General features: G+C 54.2%; 1 protein-coding gene across 1 annotated transcript; it reads right to left on the reverse strand.

Annotated features, from left to right (window-relative positions):
* Nucleotides 1-1,063: 1,063 nt before the first annotated feature.
* Nucleotides 1,064-13,800, reverse strand: HBEGF (heparin binding EGF like growth factor). The gene is made up of 6 exons (XM_047778804.1): nt 13,473-13,800; nt 13,095-13,268; nt 9,544-9,721; nt 3,956-4,111; nt 3,097-3,187; nt 1,064-2,754 (listed from the first exon to the last, which is right to left on the reverse strand). Exons 1-5 carry the CDS (start codon nt 13,516-13,518, stop codon nt 3,115-3,117), a joined length of 627 nt encoding a protein of 208 aa, XP_047634760.1. The 5' UTR covers nt 13,519-13,800; the 3' UTR covers nt 1,064-2,754; nt 3,097-3,114.
* Between the last annotated feature and the right edge of the window lie 5,483 nt (nt 13,801-19,283).

Consider the following 19,283-nt stretch of genomic DNA (forward strand, 5'->3'; position numbering starts at 1 on the left):
CCTTCCTGGTTCCGGCCGGCCACACTTTTCCTACGTGAAAGGTCTCATCTCTCTGGTCTCAGAGATGGTGTGATGGAAGCAGGGAGACAAATAATTAGAGTCAGAATCCCAGGCACAGCTCTGTCATTTACCAGCTGTGTATCCTCAGGCAGGTTATATCACCTCTCCAAAGCTCAGTTTACGATTTTGAAAAAATGAGGCAGCACAGGTGTTCCTGTTGTGGCTCAGTGGTAGTAATCCCGACTAGTATCCATGAGGACACAGGTTTGATCCCTGGCCCCACTCAGTGGGTTAAGGATCCAGCACTGCCATGAGCTGTGGTGCAGGTCACAGACGTGGCTTGGATCTGGCATTGCTATGGCTATGGTGTAGGCTGGCAGCTGAAGCTCTGATTGGACCCCTAGCCTGGGAACTTCCATATGCTACAGCTACAGCCCTATAAAACAAAACAAACAAAAAAAAATAAAATAAAGAGAGAGAGACAATTGTCCCTCCGTCGCAGGATTGTGGGGGGAACTCAGCATACATAAACAGGCCTGCCGTACAGCCTAATACAGAGACAGAGCTTAGAAAATACCTACATTAGGGAGTTCCCGTTGTGGCTCAATGGTTAACAAATCCGACTAGGAACCATGAGGTTGTAGGTTCGATCCTTGGCCTTGCTCCATGGGTTAAGGATCTGGCATTGCCATGAGCTGTGGTGTAGGTCGCAGACTCGGCCCAGATTCCACATTGCTGTGGCTTTGGTATAGGCCAGTGGCTACAGCTCCAACTGGACCCCTGGCCTGGGAACATCCATATGCCGCGGGAGCGGCCCAAGAAATGGCAAAAAGACAAAACAAACAAACAAAAAACCTACATTAGGAGTTCTCTTCAGGTGCAGCGGGTTAAGGATCCCGTGTTGTCACTGCAGTGGCTTGGGTCATTACTGTGGCGTGGGTTTGAGCCCCGGGCCCAGGAACTTCCACAGGCCGCAGGCATGGCCCAAAAAAAAAAAAAAAAGGGCAAGAAAGAAAACACCTACATTAAACCAGTTTCCAGACAGAACAAACAGACAGAAGCCTCTGGTGTAAGGGTTATCTTTATTTGAATTGCAAAGTATAAATATGAACCAGGTTTGGAAATACAGGTTGTAACAGTTCAGTAATGGCACCAGAAACTTCCAGAAGGGGCCATGACAGCATACCTTTGCAGTTTTGGTGAGGAGAGGGGGTTTGCGCAGAAGCCCGCCTCACCTCTCACCTTTTCTGCGGCAATTGGTAGGTTATCAATTACCGAGATCAGTCAGCTCCCATGTTTCCTGCTCCTCCTCAGCCTTTTTCTCTGCTGATACCTTCTCTAGAGTGTCCCCGGCTGCACTGACCCCTGTGTGGAGTAGCACCAGAAGAATGGCAGGAGTAAGAGAGATGTCTTGACGCAAGGAGCGTGTCGGCGGGCCTGGGCCCAGAGCGGGTGAGGAGCCAGGAGAGCCACAGGAGAGCTCTTCCGAGATGGGGCGGGGAGAGGACACAAGGACACACTGATATCTGTGGCATCTTGACATCAGCACCTTGCGCTTTCAAAATACAAATGGTAGACACAATCGCCTAGGCAAGACGGCAGTCCAACTCATAGAGTGGATCTGACAACGCTAATTCCCACATCCTGACCACACGCAGCTCCCCCCGCGGCACTCCGAACACGGAAGATCTTCAGAAATGTGAACAGACCACAGGGGACAACGGCAGAAGGGTCCCAGAGCCATCTCAGATTTGCGGCAGAGGCGTGTGACGCTGAGCCAGATGGCGGGCAACGCGGGGTGGAGGGCCAGGAAATTGCCAAAGTAACAGTCTAGGCACTTGCAATATTATTGTTAGATTGTTAAAAACTAAATAAATTAACATACATAGAATAAAATAAATATATAATTTAAGAGGCATTTTACAAACGAACAAACAAACGAACAAAAATAGTTGTTATTTTTCCATCTGGGTAGAAGTCCCCAAATTCAGAGTTCTCAGGTTTATGGTATTTCACAGTTAACTCATCAAATCCAGCGCTGGAGGGTCCAAATGGAAGATCCCTCAGGGCGACTTGAGTACATGGCTTCTCAATCTTTGTCACTTTCTTCCAGTCCACAAAGCTTGATTTCTTCTTCCCCTTCTTCTTTTTTTTTTTTTTCAGTCAAAGATCCTGGAGCACATGAATTTGCCTTTTTTTTTTTTTTTTTAGGGCCGCACCTGCGGCATATGGAGATTCCCAGGGTAGAAGATGAATTGGAGCTGTAGCCGCTGGCTGACACCACAGCCACAGAAATGCCGGATCCGAGCTGTGTCTGTGACCTACACCACAGCTCAGGGCAACGGTGGATCCTTAGCCCACTGAGCGAGGCCGGGGATCGAACCTGCATCCTCATGGTTCCTAGTCGGATTCGTTTCCGCTGTGCCACAGTGGGAATTCCCCTGGAGCACATGGCATTTTAATCTAGAAGACAAGCGTTTAAACAAACTTACGGGGGCACGTGGGGCTTGGCGGAGGGGAATCAGAAGGGCACAAAGGTTCCACACGTTTGCTTTCTTCAGACCCAGATCCCACTGGACATATTCTGTTTGGCACTTGAAGGCTCTGGTATTTTGGCAAAGCGATTTCAGAAGGCCCGATCTAGGTGGCAGCGGGGGCTGAAGGACTCTTGGGGGCCAGTTGTGAAGTCCTTCCACTCTGCAGAGTCTGAGCTCACCTCGGATCTTCTCAGAGGCAGCAGTCCCCAGCGGATCCCTAAAGCACAGGGGAAGGCATTTAAAACTGAATCCAGCTAAGAGGGCTTAGGCATCTCCTGGGCCCAGTCTGAAGAAGTAGAAAAATCTGGGGAGGGGTGGGAAGGAGAGGAGAAGCGGCTGCGAGGCTGTCTCTGCAGGCATCTCTCTTGCCCATCTCTCTCTAGCAACTTTCACCCCCGTGCAGATGCAGCACCGACGTGCTTCTGAAAAACACCTCTGCATTAGGACTGTGACCTCCCAGCAGCCTGCCCCCAACCCTCGGTGAGGAGAATCCAGCCTGCCAGGAAACAGATCCAGGAAAGGTGGTGACGGTGCCATGGGGCAAAGGCTGGGCCATTACCTGGAGCACAGGTTTCTCTCAGTGGGAAGCAGTCACGCCCAATTTTACTTTCTCTTCATTTTCCACGTCATAACCTCCTCTCCTGTGGTACCTGAGGGAGATAAGCCCAGTGAGCAAGCTCTGTTTGTTCTAACAGGATGCAGGTCCCCGAGCAGGTCCTTCCAAAACACTCTGGCCCAATGGTTCTCACCAAACTTAGAAAGGCCCAGAGACATAGGGCAGCCCCACGGGCCAAAGACCCAACTGGCCCAAGGGGTGCCTGTCTCTCACGGTAGGCTACAATTTGCAGAGAACGTTCACCCCGTTTATGCAATCCTTACCGCATCCTTAAGAGGCAGGGGGACAGAGGTGACAGTCACGGAAAGATTCAAGCCTTAGGAAGAAGGGCGTAAGTGGATGGAGGCCTCACCACAGATGACCCCCACTACTCGTAAACGGACAGAGGGCTTAGCAGGCCTCCCCAGTCTGGGACATAACCTGGATTGGAAGCACAGCCTGAGGCCTGACTGTCTCAGGACTGGAAGGTTCCCCTGATGGTGCCACCCATGCCCTGACCCCAATGCCAGCCAAGAACAGAGCCGGGGCAGAGGGCAGTGTGAAGAGGCCTGGCCCCAGGGGTGGGCTGCTGAGCCTGCGGTGAGCAGCAGGTCCTGCTACGGCCTGGCAATTTTTGCCCTGGGCTCTAGACATTGGACTCAGGTCACACCAGAGAAGCCAGGTTCTTGGAGAGCCTGTACCCAGGAATGTTAGACTCCTGGCCCGGGATGTGGGGGGTTGGAAGGCTCACGCGATCATCGGGTAGAAGAGGCCGGAGCAGAAGGAACAGAAGCGATGTGTGGAAACAGGCTGTAACACTCACCTAAACATGAGAAGCCCCACGATGACGAGCAGACAGACGGACGACAGCACCACGGCCACCACAGCCAGGATGGTGGTGTGATCATATGTATATAAACGATTTTTCACCGGGAGGCTCAGCCCATGACACCTCTCTCCGTGGTAACCGGGGTGGCAGCTGGTCCGAAACAGAAGAGAGCAGAGACGAGGTTAGGGGACTGGCCTCACTCTTGGCAACGGGCCACCTACCGAGGCCAAAGCCTGCTGCTCACATCGTCCGCCTGTCAGTCCCTGGCTGTGATCGCTGTCCCTCCTCCTCTAGTTCAAGACTCTTGAGAAGCCCCTCTGAAGGTTCCTGGCCTTCCTCCCTCACTCCACGCCCTCCCCTCTCTTCTCCCTCTGCTTCTCTGGCCCCATATTTCTGCTCCAGGCAGGGAAAAAGCCAGGGAGGACTTCAGGTCTTGGCTAGATACAGACCACGTGTGGATGATTCATTTCATGTGTGTTGAGATGGTCTGTTTAAACCCGTTCAGAGGACTCGGGCCCAAGAGCTGGTGGGCTGAGCTCAGGGCATCGGGTCCCAGTCCCTCCAGGGAGGCCCCTCAACCCTCAACGCCCAGAAATAAACCCAGCCTTCGCCACTAGTGCGTCCAGCGTCCAGTCGCTCTCTGCCACTGCCCAGCCTATTAATAGGCCTTGCTCCTTTGCCAGGAGTCATTTTTCTCAAGTTTCCTTCATTCATCTCCCAGCTCCCCCCCTTGCTGCGAGGCCCAGCTTGAAAGCTTCACTTGGCCTTTGGCCTCTGAACACTAGGCCGTCAGGTCTTGTTCATCACAGGACAAAGCAAACAAACCAAGAAAACATCTTGCCCAGCTGTCTTGCCAGCGCATTTTGGAATGGCAGAAACACCCCCCTGGCTTTTCTCACTCAAGAAATAAATCAGGAGTTCCTGCGGGGGGCTCAGGAGGTTAAGAATCCAACTAGTCTCTATGAGGATATAGGCTGGATCCCTGGCTTCGCTCAGGGGTCAAGGATCTGGCGTTGCGGTGAGTTGCGGTGTAGGTCGCAGACGCGGCTCAGATCTGGTGTGGCTGTGGCTGTGGTGCAGGCCAGCAGCTGCAGCGCTAAATGGACCCCTACCCTGGGAACTTCTATATGCTGTGGGTGTGGCCCTAAAAAGACAAAAAGAAAGAAAGAAATCAGATGGAAACTGCCTCTTCTGACACAAAACCTTTCCTGGAAGCTCTCGGGAAGACGCAGAGGCAGGTGAACAAGCCCACTCAAGTCTGTTTATCTGAGCATCCCAGAGATGCTCTGATGTAGAGAGGAGCCCCGAGTTCCAGGAAGGCAGAGCTACTTTCCCCACGGTCACACAGCAGGGCAGAGACGGGGACGTGGACTGTCTGACGGTGCACTCAGCCCACTCCCGTCCATGACTGCCCAGCCTGGGGGGCAGCGGCCCTGTCTGCCTGAGGACTTTAGGCCACTAGCTGCTGAAGGAAGCCCCGAGCACCTGGTGGCTGTCTCTTCTGACCTGTACATCCTCTGGGAAGGAGTTGGGGCACCTGGTTCCTCAGAGCAAGGAATCCCTTCTTCCTGCTGAGAGGTACTAGGAGAGCTCCAAGGAGCAGATCTGCCCAGACCCACAGCCAGGCTCCCCTGCCTTCCTGCCTGGCACCTCTCCCTTTCCCAGCTCCTCCTGGGTGTTTTGGGGAACCACCTCATGGCAGGATCCATGTAGGTCAGGCTCACAGCAGAGCACAAAAGTCCCTGCCCGGCCTTTCCATGCGTCTGTCCCAACAGCCCAGATGGGCAAAACAGCAACCTCCATCCTGCCAGGACGTAGAGGACACTCTCGGGAGCGGCCCTGGAAAATCACTTGTGCCCAGCACTTTACAGTGTGTGAACACTACCCTTACCGACCAGCTTAACTGAGACTCCTAACACCCTGGGAGGCAAGTAGAGCCTCTTTTACCGATTCAAAGACCAAGATGAGGGTCAGAGAGAATAAATGATTTGCTGAATGTTTCACAACGAGGGAGCAGAAGGGCCAAGATGAAAAATCAGTCTTGGCAGATTCCAAATTTTTAATTCTCTCCATTCTGCACCGTGCAGGTTACGCCAAGGAAACACCTGTCTGATGGGCTTGATGGGTGTCTGGGGCTTCCGACTGTGTGCTCTCCCATCGTCACCCTCATCACCGTCACCGTGAATCATGAATAATAAATAGCACACATGACAGGCTTACTGTGAGCTAAGTGCTCTGTCCTAACTGCTTTACAAGAACCATCTCACGCGGTCTTCAAAACATCTCTCTGAAGGAGAAGCCACTGTCACCACTCTGCAGATGAAGAGACTGAGGCTCCTGGGAGAGAACTTGCCCCAGATTACACAGCTAGCCAGGGGCAGAGCCAGGATGCAACCGGGGAGCCTGGCCGACTTCAGAGCCTGTGCTTGCGTCGCGGGGAGTGGGGAGGGCAGCTGAAGTGGAGTCTGTTTTTCACTTCCAGCGCACCAGCCAAACCCCAAAGGTGTTACTCAGATGATAGAAATAAAGCTTGGCCTCAGAGGCCCGCAATATTCAGTTACATAATCCCTCCACCCCCACCCTGAGTCAAAAGGATAATAATGTAAACATCCTAATATTACCCCCTCCCCCTCCCCGTGCAGACAGCTCGGGGCTCCCCCAAGAAAGGAGCATCTCAAGCATCCCAGGGTGGGGGCAAGATCGTGCGTCGCGCCCAGGACCAGCGACCCAACAAACTGAGACGTGTTCCTCCTACCCACGCCTGTGACCCGTTTCAGAACGTGCAAGACCACGGAAGCAAGAACCTTCTAGAGTCCCGAGACACCTTCCAAATCGGATTGTCTACCCCTGCCCCAGGAGGTGGAGGGGGCATCTTTTGGCGGAGGGGACTCAGAGCACACGAGGTCCGGACGGGTCCTGCTGCTATTTCTAGCCAGGTGACGTCGAACAAGAGACCTGCCCGTCTCCAAGCTTTGGTTTTCTCACATGAAAGACGGGACAATGAAGTGCCTGCCTCACCAGCGTTTTGTGAAGAGCCAATGAGATAAATAGATGACAGAACTTCATAAAAGGCCGAGTCCCGCATGTGTGAGAGCTATTCTATAATCGGCCTCCAGAGGACACTGCCCACATCCTGAGGAAGGGGACACCAGAGCGGGATGGAACCCCAGACGGGGGGCTGGCCATTCCTTCCTGACGTCTGGGCAGTGAGGCTCTGAGACCTCCTCAGCTCACTGCCCCCCGGCTCCCTCCTGCCACAGGAAACTCTGCAGCCAATTTCTGGGTCAGCAGCTAGTCAGGAGCCCAGGACACTGCTCTTTGAGGGCAACGTTTGGCTGGTGACACAAAAGGGTTTTCCTGTTGATGGTGGCGTGGAGGGCTGGGTCTAGGAAGCTGGCCAGCCTCAGGCTTACCACAGCAGCCTGGACACACCCTGGCTGGCGGTTCCTGGGTCTGGAGGCAAGAAAGAGTCACAAAGGGCCCCAGATAGAGGTGCCTAGATGTCCCATTCTCCCAAACCAGGAGCTCTGTGTCTTCTTGCTGCCTGCTGCCCTGAGTCCCAAGGGCTGGAGGCAGGAGGCAGCCCAACCAGACACAGAATCCGGCCCCTTGAAGATGGGCCTGGGAAGCAGACACAAAGTCTTCCCATCAGCCTGCCACGCTCTTCGGCTGATAAAAACTTGAAGAGACCTGTGGGCCAATAGCTGTCCTCTGTAAAATCCTACTCTGACTCTGTAAGAACAGACAGGGAAGAAGGACATAAGCCAACACCCCGTGCAGCCCGGGGGGCATGAAAAGCATGTTGGACTGGAAGTCAGGCACCTGAGCGCCTGCCTGGCTCCTGCCACTTTATTTAGCAGTTGATCTCAGACAAATCACTTCCTACTTCCGGGCTCCAATTTCCCCATCTTTCAACTGGAGACAGCAAGGCCTGCCTACCCAGCAGAGGGCTCTGGAGAATCCCAGGACAGGGCCTTATCGTCCTGTCCCCTAGAAGAGCTGGCACCGAGCAGGTGCTCAACACATATTATACGCACACTGTAAAGCTCCAGGGCACAGGAGAGAAGGTGCTTCCCGGTTATCACCACCATCCCAAAGGCCACCTTGGCCAGGAAAGCATCATCTAGTCGAGGTTCTCGGGGCTCAGGTGGTCGGTCAAGCTCAGCTCTCCAGGAGAGCAGCCCTGCAAGCGTTCCCAGCTGAGCAGTGGAAGTCCAGCCACCAACGCCCTGGACCACTTCGGCCCAGACAGATTCCTGGCCTCAATCCATCCTGACTACTCTCAGTCACTGGCTCCGCCCTGCGCTCATAAGGCCATTTTACCAATTTAAGACCAACATTTCCTGCCTGGTCCCAAGACCTTGGAAAGAATAATTTGGGGACGGTCTAGGTCATTCGGAAGCAACCCCCTCCAATACGAAGCTCCTGACAAGGATATTAAAAGAGCGGACACACAAGTGATGTTGACAGCGTGGGTGGTGATGGGTCTGCCAGTTGCCAAATACAGGGCAGCTCTGCTATATGAGCTCCGATGGGACAAAGATGCTTTAAAAAGCCAAGGGATCTGTACCAATCCCGGCAGAAGAGATGGTCAGCCAGCCTTCCTGATGGGTTAGGGAGCTGCGTGCAGTCTCTTGACCCCATCTGGCGTCTCCCAGGTCACAGAGGCTGCCTCCTCATGGGAAATGCAGGCCCAGCAGAAAAGAGTGGCTGTTGGCAGCCCGATGTGGGTGGTGGTCTCGGGCACAGTGGTGACACGATGCTTGCCAGAGAGCATGGCAGTGCCGCCACCCCTGAGGGGTTGCCAAAGCAGCCATCTGCTGCACTTGGCCTAGGAGAGTGTCTGGGGAGCCCACCGCCCCGCCACTCACGCCCCTGCCCAGGGACAGGCTGGGGCTGCCTGGCCGGGGGCTGAGGCCTTCTGAGTCGGGTTCCATTTTCCCTTAATCCTGCACAAAGGAACGGTTCTCTCACCCCCATGGCCCAAGGTCAATACCCACCATGTCCCCCACCTCCTGGCCCTCGCTGGGGTGAGGACAACGGAAGGAGGGGCTGTTCCCTGCTCCCACAAGGACTGCTTTCTGTACAATCCCGCCGGGCCTTAGAATCAACCCGCATTTGCTCACTCCCACGCTCTCAGGTCCAAGGACACACACTCCACACCTGCACAGCACGCAGCCAAAGGCGCCTCACACCTGGCTGCAGGGCTTGGGAAAGGAGGCCACAGGAGGGCCATCACCCGGGAGCCCCGCTCTGCCATGTGCCCTACTGGCTTCTCCCATCCAGAGCAGGGCATGAGGCAGAAACGAAGAACCTGCCTACAGGTGTCGGCTCCCCTGGCCACAGGCTCACTTCTGAGCAAGCAGGAAACGCCCCCAAGGATGAAAGAGCGTCACAAACCCAGGCCACAGGAAACTGCATCCCAAGTGGGGGGGAGCTCCTTCCGCTGACTAAAAATATTTCCCCTCCTCCCAACTTCCTCCCAGAGGGTGAGAAGAAACTGGGCAGAATGATGAATTCAAGGAACAGGGGCAACCAGGAACAGCCACCTGGGGGACAACGGGGGAGCCGGTGTTACTTACATGCAGGATGGCGCCCGGAGCTCCTTCACGTATTTGCACTCTCCGTGGATGCAGAAATCCTTGTACTTCCGAAGACACGGGTCTCTCTTCTTCCCTAACCCTTTGCCTTTCTTCTTTCTTTTCCCTCGCTCCTCCTTGCTCGGTGTGGCCAGAGCTTGTGGCTTGGAAGAGAAATCAGCTGCGGGGGGAAAAGCACCCTGTTCAGCCTTTGCCTCGCTCAGGGGCAAGAACGAGAACAGCACAGCGTCTGGAAGGATCCTCCCTGAGGTCCGAGGTCCGGGCAGGCCCCTGGGCTCTGGGCCTCCCAGCTGAAGCAAGACGGCACGGACCACCCAAAGCTGGGTGGAGGAAGTAGAGGCGGTGGGGGTGGGAGAGTCCCAAGGAAGGCATTTCACAAGCTCAGTTTAAGAACCTCATTCTAAGAATGTGAGCCTCGGTGGATTGCAGCCGATTGGGCAAGTCTACCCACCGTGCCCCCAGCCCACTGTCCGGCCTCATCTCTTTCTCCCCACGCCCACGTGCTTCTATTTCGGCCTTAAATCAGCCTCATTTCCTGATGCTGCACTCAGTGACCCACTTGCAGGAAGACAGGGTCAGAGATAAAAACTGCTGCTAGAGAAGGTACTTGGAGGCTATGTTAGAGGGAAGATTATTTTTTTTTAATGTTGCAAAATTTTTAAATATTTTTATGGATCTACAGTTGCTTTACGATATTGTGTTTGTTTCCAAGAGCGTTGCTTTTTAGACATCAGGCCAAATATTTACCCTGCTCTGTGCTCCCGGCAACTAGTCGCTTCTCTCAAAGGTTTCTTTGCATTTATCCCCAAAGGTCCCGTGCATAGCTCTCTAGGATGGAGCGTACAGTGCACGAGAGGTAGAGAAATGGAAAGTAAAACTATCAGAAGGAACTAGAACTGTGGTGACTCTCCCCATTCTTGTCATACTTCGAAGGGGCAAAACAACCTCTCAGACATCCAGCCAGGACTGACCAGGGGCTGCTCCCATCAGCCCGGGGCTCTCATGCCAGTCCCCTCTCCCCTGCCTCCAGCAGAAAAAAAGGGGCCTGATCTCTATGGCTGTAGTGACGTGTCCGGCAGAAGGGTGAGCATCATACATTAGACTGGAGTCCTAGGATCCTCAAGGTGGAATTGATTTCAAAAACTATAGCTTTCTGGAGTTCCCATTGTGGCGCAGTGGTTAACGAATCCAACTAGGAATCATGATGTTGCAGATTCGATCCCTGGCCTTGGTCAGTGGGTGAAGGATCCAGCGTTGCCGTGAGCTGTGGTGTAGGTCACAGACGCAGCTCAGATCCCTCCTTGTTGCTGTGCCTTTGGCGTAGGCCGGTGGCTACAGCTCCGATTAGACCCCTAGCCTGGGAACCTCCATATGCCGCGGGAGTGGCCCTAGAAAAGGCAAAAAGACCAATATATATATATATATATATATATACACACACACATATATATAGCTTTCTGGAGTTCCCATCGTGGCAGAGCGGAAATGAATCTGACTAGGAACCTTGAGGTTGCAGGTTCGATCCCTGGCCTTGCTCAGTGGGTTAAGGATCCGGCATTGCCGTGAGCTGTGGTGTAGATCATAGATGTGGCTCAGATCTGATGTTGCCATGGCTGTGGTGTAGGCCAGCAGCTGTAGCTCTGATTGGACCCCTAGCCTGGGAATCTCCATATGCCACTGGTGCAGTCCTAAAAAGCTATATCTTTCCATTTCCAGGTGAAAAACTTGAGGTGCCAAGAGGCAGTGACCTGCCCAAGGTCATGCAGGGTTGGGATCTGAAATATGGTCTCTGGACTCCACATCCAGTGCTCTTTCTAACACACCAAGCTGTCTCTCTCTCTCTCTCACACACACACACACACACACACACCCTCTTCTAGACAAGCCCAGAGCACCTGGGATGCTGAGCCAGGAGTGAGACAATAGATGGGCTAAAGTCAGCAGACTTGTGCTTCAATTTCAGCCCTGTGGTCTTGGGCAAAACACTTCATCTCTCTGAACCCTGTGGTTTTCAGTAAAAAGTCGGGGGCAGGGGTTCCTATCTCAGAGGGTTGTAATGAGGATTAATTAACCCACAAAAACATGTTGAGTGCCTAGTACATAGGAGGCATGTAATAAATGGCAACATTTTTTTTTAAGGTGATAGGATCCCTAGAACTGAAAAAATGGACTTTTTGCCCAGCAAACCCAAGACAAGGGAAGTGGCAGGTGCCAGTAGTCCCGTAGCCGCCCCCACCCCCACCCCCCTGGTTCTTCTGGTGCAACCCCAGACCCCTTCAGAACTCAGAAGGTAAGGCAGATGCTCAGAGGAACCCACTGACCAGAGCTGCAGCGAAACTGAGGCAGAAGGGCCAAGCTGGTCAGAAAAGGGAGGGAGAGAGTGACAGGGGGACAGCTAGGCTCCTGCCGGGGAGAGGGAGCAGTGAGTCAGGTCTGCAGAGGTATGAGCAGCAGCTGTGTGGGTGGAGGGTGAGTCACGGTCCCTGCTCTGCCCTGCCTAGAAGGACAGGGCCAGGAGGATCCAGGTTGTTCAGGCCAGGGGTGACCCCAGAGGGCCACTGTCAAGAGGATGGAAGGCAGGAGCCCAGCCTCAGCTTTGGAGCAGACCCTGGGTTTATATACAACACCTCAGGGAAGCTCTGGGTGAGGAAGAAGAGGGGTAGCTGAGGAGCAGGCGGAGCTAGAACAGGTGGGTATCTTTGCAGCCAAATATAGTCATTCCAGGGCTCCAGGGCTCAGTCCCAGCTCCACCCTCAAGCATCTCTGCAGGTGGCTGGGGGCAGGGAAGCGAGAGCAATACCGGAGGCGCTGGACTCTGCCCTGTACTTGCACTCAAGTGCTTAGCCACGCTCAGCTGGTGGGAGGATCCCACCAGCCCTTCCTCCCTTGAAGTCTCTCTCAGGGACTCAAGGTGGTCAGGAAGTATCCGGGCGTGGGGAGACTTGGGAGACACCCAGCATTTCAATACAGCTCTCTAGGAACCCAGTGCTCACTCTTCACAGCCTTCCCAGGGGGAGCTGGTCTCTGCAGGGACCAAGAGTTCCTCATTTCCCTCCGTTTGACCAACCTGGAGACAGGTAGACGGAGGAGGCTAACAGGACACACCTCCTAGGTGCCCAGCATCCGAACATCTGTTACCTTGTTTTACGCATAAAAGTCATTTGATGTAGAAACTCGGACTTGTGCCCCTTTTTACCTAGACACTCTAAGGGAAGCATCTCAAGCATTCCTTGCATCTCTCACCCAGTTTACCTCAGAGGAATGGACCAAGCCCAGACACCTTGCCTGTCTCAATTTGCCCCCAAGTATCCAGAAGGCCAGCAACGAGCCACGTGAGACCCCAGGGCGAGAAAGACAACAGGACCTACATTCTAGGATCCCCCAGGGAGCTTGGCAGGCCAAGGGGCTTTTCCTTGAAGTCCTCCCTCCCTGAAAACCCCAAACCGCAGGTGTGCGCAAGCAGCATCATTGCCAGATCCACTTATTCTTCAACTGCCCACCAAGGTCCAAGGACGGGCAGCCCCAGCACTAACCTCTCAAAAGGTCCAGGTCTGCCTCTTCCAAGTCCAGGACTTCCCGGCCTCGGCCACCTCCCGGGGGCAGCAGCTGGTCCGTAGATTCGGTAGGGGAGACCAGATTGCTGGTTCCATCCGCCAGCCCCCTCCGAAGGCGCTCCAGGCTCTCGCCAGTCACCAAAGCCGAGAACACTGCGAGTGAGGGGCGAGGCCGCATCAGACCCCCCGCCCAGACCCCCGTCGCTACGTACCGCAGCCGGCGCCCGCCCGCCAGGGAACACGGGCCCCACCAAGTGGCCCGCGCCGGGGACGCAGCAGCGATCTCCCTCCGTGCCCCCAGGCAGAGCGTCCCCATCCCCCCCGACCGACCCCAGGGGGCGGCAGCAGCCCTCCTACCTGCAGCCAGAAAGAGCTTCAGCACCACCGACGGCAGCAGCTTCATGGTCCCGGGCCGGGCGGAGGCGGCGAGGCAGCGATCACTTTAGAGGCGGCGGCGGGCGCTGGGCGCTGGCACGGGAGCCGGGGCGGGCAGAGCGCAGGAGACCCCGCCGGGCACGATCTGCTGCCGGCCTTGGGGTGCAGGCCTGGCTGGGATGTGCGGGGAGCTCGCGGCTTCCCGGCGCCCCTCTCGTTCACTCCGTCTGTCGGTTCGTCTGTCCGCCCGCCCGCCCGAGCCCTTGCGCCTCAGCCAGGCCAGCCGCGTGCCGCGCGCAGCTCCCTCGGTCGACTGAGCGCCGCTCGGCGCGCGGCCGGGAATAAAGCTCCGCAAGGCGCCCAAGCTCCGCCCCGCTTCCCGCCGCCCCCTCCACCCCCCACCCCCCCGCCCCGCGCGCCGGGACGCCCGCCCGGCTCCCGGCGCCGGCCGCGCAGCCCCTGACCCCGCGGGCGCGGCGGGGAAAGGGGGCGGGAGCGAGGGGCGGCGCTCACATATTTTGGGACCAGGCCAGGGCGGCCGCGGCCTGGCTGTGGGTAGGGCTGCTGACCGGCAGGTGGCGGGGACCCGGTCCTACCTTTCCCCAAATGCTTGTCGCGAGGCAGCCCTGTGACGGCTGAGCGGCGCTTCGCCCTTGGACGCTCCTCCACTCTTCCAGGCCTGGTCCCTCCCGGCATCCCTGTTCTAAACCAGGGATCCCCCACTCAGGTCATCATTTGAGTTTCAGATACCCGCTTCTTTGCCTCCCCACAAATCAAGGAGTAAATAATAATTAACTCATTTATCATTTGAAAATTAGACAATGAAAGCCAACAGGTCTCAGGTGAGCCTGAGAGGTTACCAGAGTTGCAGCTGCAGGCCCTTGGTATCCATCCAGCAAAGGCGAAGAAAGTTACCAGTATTCTTTCAGCCGCTGGAGAGGCTTCTCCCCATCTTTGTCTCAGTGGACATAGTCTCCATTAAGATTTTTGAACTATGGATTATAATTCCCAGGCTTCCGGCATCGGAGGGAGAGACACAGGCTGCGAAACAAGCCTTCGAATCCCATCATCTTCCGCCAGCGTGGGAACTGGGCCCCTCCCGCAGGCCCCAGCTAGTTAGCCTAGGTTATTGCGTTCAACAGGTGCCAGGAGTTCCCGGCGTGGCTCAGTGAAAACAAATTTAACTAGGAACCATGAGGTTGCCGGTTCAATCCCCGGCCTTGCTCAGTGGGTTAAGGATCTGATGTTGCCGTGAGCTGTGGTGTGGGTGGCAGACGTGGCTGGGATCCCGCGTTGCTGTGGCTCTGGTGTAGGCTCTGATTAGACCCCTAGCATGGGAATCTCCATATGCCGCAGGAGTGGCCCTAGAAAAGACCAAAAAAAAAAAAAAAAAACAGGTGCCAGGAGATTGATGTGTTTCTCTTCCATCCGAAGTATTTTTACAGGGGTCTTCTGGAGTCAGTGTCCTGGCCCAAAGAAATGACTCTCTCAGTAGGCATTTCAGCTCCCAGGGACGTGCTGGGGCGGGAGTTGTATGACACAGGGCTGGGTTGGCATTCAGAGCCCTCAAATTGTGCCAGATAGAGCTGCTGGCCTGATGCAGCCCATGTGTAGGGATAAAAACAGGCCTGCTATTTATACACAGTCTATCCCACTCTCCCTCCTCATCCCCGCTTCTGTAGGGGTCAGTGGGGCGCTGTGCTCTTTAATTTGCCCCAGCAACTCGCCCCAGATTTCGGTTTCCATGGTGCTGGAATCATGAAAGTCCCAAACTGGAATCCTGACTTTGCTTCTTACTGTGTGACCTTGGACAAATATTTAATGTCGCTGAGCCTCAGTTTCCACATCTCTCCAATGGAGACAACAATAATAATAACACCTACTTTGTAGACAGCGTCTTGAAGCTTGCCCTCGGGAACACGTATGAAGGACTTAGTACAGGGCCAGACATAGTATAATGACTGTGACCTATTGTTATCATTATATTACTAAGCATTGTACACGGACCATTGCTTTTCCTTAGAAACCTCTTTTCTCTCCCTTTCCCAGAGGTCTGAGACTCCACGTGTAGTTGACTTGGTTTTAGGAGGAAACTCACCTATCACCTGTTTGGCTAAACGCCACTTTGGGATTGTTCCTCTGGGTGATCAGTATCGGGCCGAGAACCTCAGTAGCTGTCACCACCCAGGCCACACCTTTGTTCTCCCTCAGCAACTGCCTGGCCACCTGCTTCCCTAAAACAAAACCACCTTGGGGTCAGGGCTCTCCTGAAGGGAGGAGGAAGGGAAACACTTCCTGCCACCCAGCCAGGTCACCCCTCCTGCCCCCCCCACGGCAGGGTCACACCCTACTCTCCTGCCCCAGCCTGCCTCTGCCTTCACAAGCTCTGTCCTTCCGCCTTCTCACCCCCACATCAGCCTTAGCCCATTCATGGGGCAACTCCAAGCTTTCATCACCCCTGCGAGCCTCACCCCTGCGAGCTTTGTGTGTCAGCCAGGTTTTATGGGAAGGGCCTGGAAAATGAAGACAAAAGACCTGGAATGGTTGGGGGACAGTCACTTCTCCTCTCAGAACCTTGAGCGTCTTTCGATTAAAAAAAGTAAACGTCGTGGCACAGCGGAAACGAATCCGACTAGGGATCATCAAGTTGTCAGTTCCATCCCTGGCCTCGCTCAGTGGGCTCAGGATCTGGCGTTGCCGTGAGCTGTGGTGTGGGTCACAGACGTGGCTCGGATCTAGTGTTGCTGTGGCTGTGGCGTAGGCCAGTGGCTAAAGCTCCGATTAGACTCCTAGCCTGGGAACCTCCACATGCCTCAGGTGCGGCCCTAAAAAGGACAAAAGACAAAAAAAAAAAAAAAGTAAACTCGGAGCTCCCCGCTGTGGTGCAATGGGATTGGCAGTGTTCTGGGAGTGCTGGGATGTGGGTTCGTCCCCAGCCTAGCACAGTGGGTTAAGGATCCAGCACTGCCAGAGCTGCGGCTTAGTTGAAGGCTGTGGCTGGGATCTCTGTATACCTCGGGGCAGCCCCCAAAAAAGAAAGAAAGAGTAATCACGATTCATGCTGGGACAGTATCACTAACTCATTTATTCCACAAACAAGCAATGAATAGTTTTTTGGGCACTAGGACACAGCGATAAACCACAGAGCCACAGATGTGCTCTTACGGAGCTAACATTCTACAGTAGGGCGAGGGGCAACACATTAAATAAAGTAAAAAGGAAAGTAGGAGTTCCTCTTGTGGTTCAGCAGATTAAGAACCCTCACAGAGCTGTGTCTCCATGAGGATGCGGGTTCTATTCCTGGCCTCGCTCAGTGGGTTCAAGATCCGGCATTGCCACGAGCTGTGATGGAGGGCTCGGCTGCAGCTCCAAATCGACCTTTAGCCCAGGGACTTCCATATGCCACAGGTGCAGCCATAAAAAACTTAAATAAAGAAAATAAAAAAGGAAAGTAGAGGAGTTCCCTTGTGGTGCAGTGAGTTAAGGATCTGGCATTGTCACTGCTGTGGCTCGGGTTGCTGCTGTGGTACAGGTTCAGTCCCTGGCCCAAGGACTTCCACATGGCATGGGTGCAACCAAAAAGAAAGAAAGACAAAAAAAATGAAAATAGAGTCTATGATAAGTGCTAAAATGAAAGTTAAAATTCAACGATATACCATAGGATGATGTTTCCCAGGGCTTGCTTAGAACAACACTTGAGATTTGGTGACTGATGAGCAAAAGTCTCTCTGAGCCTGTGACCTATAAGCTGATGCCTGAACAAGTGGAAGGAATCAAACTTGCGATGATGCATGGACAAAGCATTCTGAGCCATGCAGATAGGGCAAAAACTCTGAGGTGGGAACAAGCTTGGAGCATGCAGGGGACAGCAAGAAGGCCAGAAAGGAGGGAGGGTTACAAGATAACATTGAAGCCAAGGCTAAGGGACAGATAACAGAGCATGTTACAGGCCGAGGGAGATGCTGGACTTGATTCTCCATCACTGTATCAAAGAACCATCACAAAAAGTGCAGGTATGCAGCAGGATTCTTCCGCCTCCTCCCCTCTCTCTACCCAGGCCTCCCCCACCCGCTCTCTGGCTGTCAGGTACCTGGGACAGACTCCTGAGAAAGCAGACAGGCACTCTGCTTTCCTGTCCATTGACCATGGCAACTGAGGCTTGGAAAACTACAATCCCTGGAAAACCAATGAGTCACGAGGGAGCAAATCCGCGGCAGAAACCCTGGCGTCCTGCTTCCCAGGCCTCCAGAAAGCCCAACTCCGTGGGACACCGAGTGCCACTGACTCTGCTAGGCCACGCGGACCTTCCTTTGGGGAGAGCACTTGCAAGCCAGTGGGGAAGAGGTCCTGGTGGTGACAAGAAAGGGGAAAAGGGGACTTGGAGAGGGGACTGAACTGAGTCCTTCCCCGCTGCGCGTTCTCCTACACCTGGCTGTGCATCAGGATTACATGGGAATTTATTTAAGATAAAAAGGCCCAAGCCCCACCCCACTGCTCCTCTTTCAAAACTGCTGGGGTGGGGCCCAAACATTTACACTCCCAGCAGATAATTCTGACATCAGCCTGATTCGGAAGCACTGGGCTACATAATTAACTAAGGGTAATGACTCAAGTATCTGAACAAAATCTGAACATCTGAGGCAGAGGCTGAAGAGCTTTACAGCAGTGACTCTTCCCATGGTTCAGCACTTCGAGGCATCATCTCGTGTGGTCCTCACAACTGCCCTAAAACTAGATACTCCTCCCCATTTCATGGGAATAAAACTTAAAAAAAAAAAAAAAAAGGGTACCAGGAGTTCCCGTTGTGGCTCAATGGGTTAAGAATCTGACTAGTCTCCCTGAGGATGAGGGTTCGATTCCTGGCCTCACTCAGTGGGTTAAAGGATCAGATGTTGCCACAAGCGGCAGTGCAGGTTGCAGATGCGACTCAGACCCCGAGTTGCTGTGGCTGTGATGTAGGCCGGCAGTTGCAGCTCCAATTTGACCCCTAGCCTCGGAACCTCCATGTGACACCGGGGCCACCCTAAAAAAAAAAAAAAAGTGAGTAACAGCCCATGGCCACCCAGCTCTCGAGACTCTCAGCCTCAGTTTGAATTTCTCTTTTTGTCCTGGGCCTGTGCTCTTAAGTTCAACATGACCCTGAACAAATACACCAGACAATGGCCACCCTCTCTCTGCTTCTACAGGCAGCAACATCCTCAGCCTTCCCGAGGCTCAGTGCTCCATCTGTGCTGGCGGCAGGGCGGGGGGGGGGGGTAAATGATAAGAACCTCTGCCTCACAGAGGTAAGGGCAGTAGGACAGCTAGTGCAATGGGTACACCCTCGGGAGCCAGACTGCCATAGGTTCAAATTTGGGTTCTGCTAATGCTCTAGCTTTCTAACTTTGGACATGTTGGACAATTTCTCTGATTTGCAATCTGCTCATCTGCAAACTAGGGGTAATAATGGTAGCAGAATATGATGCCTGGTCCATAGCAGGTGCTTTCTAGTGACAGTTACAGTTAAGACCAAATGCTTCCTTCCTTCTTTTTTTTCCTTTCCCTCTTCCTTCCTTTTTTTTTTTTTTTGTCTTTTTGTCTTTTTAGGGCTGCTCCCATGGCAGATGGAGGCTCCCAGGCTAGGGGTCATATTGGAGCTGTAGCCACCGGCCTACGCCACAGCCACAGCCACACCAGACCCAAGCCATGTCTGCAACCTACACCACAGCTCACGGCAACGCCGGCTCCTTAACCCACTGAGTGAGCCCAGGGATCAAACCTGCAACCTCATGGTTCCTAGACGGATTCGTTAAC

This window comes from Phacochoerus africanus, chromosome 4 (genome assembly GCF_016906955.1).
Source record: "Phacochoerus africanus isolate WHEZ1 chromosome 4, ROS_Pafr_v1, whole genome shotgun sequence".
NCBI classification, from domain to species: Eukaryota; Metazoa; Chordata; class Mammalia; order Artiodactyla; family Suidae; genus Phacochoerus; species Phacochoerus africanus.